At 50.5% G+C, this 2,587-nt stretch overlaps 1 protein-coding gene across 1 annotated transcript; it reads left to right on the top strand.

Annotated features, from left to right (window-relative positions):
• Window positions 1-52: 52 nt before the first annotated feature.
• On the top strand, window positions 53-1,684 carry LOC103584488 (relA-associated inhibitor-like; the record flags this gene model as incomplete). Its single annotated transcript, XM_008565467.1, has 2 exons — window positions 53-101; window positions 1,224-1,684. Coding segments are annotated over exons 1-2 (471 nt in total), but the record flags the coding sequence as incomplete, so codon positions are not given.
• Between the last annotated feature and the right edge of the window lie 903 nt (window positions 1,685-2,587).

Below are 2,587 nucleotides of genomic sequence, written 5' to 3'. Positions count from 1 at the left end.
CCCCCCCCAGCCCCAGCCCCAGCCCCAGCCTCAGCCCCAGCCCCAAACCCCTACCCCGGCCTCTCAGCCTCCCCAACAGACATGGCCCCTTATGAACGAAGGTGAGTCAGCAGTGGGGGCCCCAGAGGGCTGGGTGCAGGGAGGACAAAAGGCAGGGGACCAGACCAGCTGCAGGAGCCATCACAGCCAAATACTTCTTTTCAGACACTCCCTACAGAGAGCTAGGCCAGATGAGCTTGAAAATTTGCTCAGGAGCCAGGGATAGTACAGTGGTTAATCACAGACCCTGGAGCTAGACTGCCTGGTTCCACACTGTGTGATCTCAGACAAGTCACTTAACCTCTCTGGGCCTCAATTTCTTTGAGTGTAAAAGGTGAATAGCGATAGAACCTATCTAATTGAGATATGGTATTAAATCCTTATGAAGTCTTTAAAATGAGGTCTGATGACATAGTAAGCCCTCAATAGGTATCATATTGGTTCTAATAATTATTAATATTTTTTGGTGCGAGATCAGTGGAGTTAAGTAGAGTGGGCTTGAGCCTCTTTCCACCACTGACTTGCTGTGTGACTCAGGATAAGCTTAACCTGTCTGAGCCTCTGTTTCCCCATCTGTGAAGAGAGATTAATAATAGCTACCTTACAGGATTGTGATGGAGATTCAATGACATAATGTATAGGCAGTGGTTATTATTATTTCCACCTATTAGAAGCACTGCTAGAGGGAAATAAGACAGAAAAGAGATCATTAAACTCTAGGATTCTACTTTCAGGAGTTTTCTGCCTGAGATGTTAGGAGGGGAAATTATTAGGATCTTAGGAAGTCAAATCTATCATGGTTGGTAGGAGTACAGTCTGGAGTCAGACAGAAGTGAGTTCAGATCCCAACTGTGTGGCTTTGCACAACTGAATTGACCTCTTTGAGACTCATATTCCCTTTTCGTAATATGGAGATGATAGCCTATCTACCTCACAAGGTAGTGGCGAGAATTCAATAAAGCAGACGTAAAGTGCCAGGCACATGCTACGTGCTCAAAAATGAGAGTTGTCATAATTGTATACTATTCACAGCCCAGGAAGAGTATAGACTAGAGAGGGCAAGGAATGCCTTGAGGTCGCATAGCAAATCAGGTGCTGGCTGCAGGTCTTGGAAGCTGTGGGGAGAGAGAATTGGAGGAGTCTCCTGGGGACCTGTCCTCTGACGGGGCTCTCGTTCCTACCAGGCTTCCCCAAAACCCCAGTTGAGCTGGAGCCTGAGCCAGAGCTAGAGGTGCTGCTGACACCAGTGTTGGAGGCTGGTGATGCGGATGAAGGCACTGTAACTCGGCCCCTCAGCCCCACAAGGCTGCAGCCAGCATTGCCACCTGAGGCACAGTCGGTGCCTGAGCTGGAGGAGGTGGCACGGGTGCTGGCGGAGATTCCTCGACCCCTCAAACGCAGGGGGTCCATGGAGCAAAGCCCTGCCGTGGCCCTGCCCCCCACCCACAAGAAGCAGTACCAGCAGATTATCAGCCGCCTCTTTCATCGTCACGGTGGGCCAGGGTCTGGGGGACCTGAGCCAGAGCTGTCCTCCATCACTGAGGGATCTGAGGCCAGGGCAGGACCCCCTGCTCCTGCCCCACCAGCTCCCATATCACCCCCAGCCCCACTCCAGAGCAGCCCACCAGAGCAGCTGCAGAGCATGGTAAGTAATACAGGAGGGAACTGGGGTCTGTTGCTAACATATTGATCTAGTTGCTGTAAAGAGCCCCCAAAATACAGTGGCTTAAACGAGATGGAATTTTACTTCTCTTTTGAGTGACAGTCTGGGAGTAAGCATTCCAGGGTCAGTAGGAAGCTCAATGGGGTTAGGACCCAGGCTCTGTCTACCTGGGGCTCCACCATCCATTGGAGGTTAGCTTGCCTTCATAGTCTAAGATGGCTCTCACCAAGCCTGCTTTCCAACCAGTAAGGGAGAAGGAAGAGAAAGTGCCCCTTTTCTTTTGTGGCAGAATCTGGAGGTTACACACATGATCCTGCCCCATCCCACTGGCAGGAACCCAGCTGCACGGGAGACTGGGAAGTGTAGACTTTAGGTGTAGCTGTGTTCAGATGAAAGGAAGAGAGTATATGGAGAGGTATCCAGGTGTCTTGTCACGTGGTGGCTTTCTCTGCTCCTGTCCAATAACTCGTGCCTGCTTCCCATCCTGGGCATTCCTTCAGGAATCTCATTTCCTCTAGAAATGACTGAGTCTTAGCACAGAGTAGGTTTATTCTGGGACCTAGAAAGCCTGCCTCTGTCTCTTCCTGGAGACCAGTCTCTTGTGTTTGCTTTTCCTGGGGATCTGCTCTCTCACAGAGAGTGAGTCAATTGTCCCTGAGGCTGTGGGTTTCATAACAAAGTACACCAGCTGTAAAGCTGGGCTTGCCTGTGTTCAAATCCTGGCTCCATACCACTTATCAGCTGTACAGCCTTGGGCAGGACACTCAGCTTCTCTGGGCCTGTCTCCTCATCTGTAAAGTGGGGGTGAGAATAACAGTACCTCCCTCATATGGTTGCCGTGAGGATTAAAGATATTAATATAGTGCTTAGAGTACTGCCTAGCAC

The sequence above is a fragment of the Galeopterus variegatus genome, unplaced genomic scaffold (genome assembly GCF_000696425.1).
Source record: "Galeopterus variegatus unplaced genomic scaffold, G_variegatus-3.0.2 Scaffold60759, whole genome shotgun sequence".
NCBI classification, from domain to species: Eukaryota; Metazoa; Chordata; class Mammalia; order Dermoptera; family Cynocephalidae; genus Galeopterus; species Galeopterus variegatus.
The sequence above is the reverse complement of the archived record's forward strand: the minus strand, read 5'-3'. Positions and strand labels throughout refer to the sequence as shown.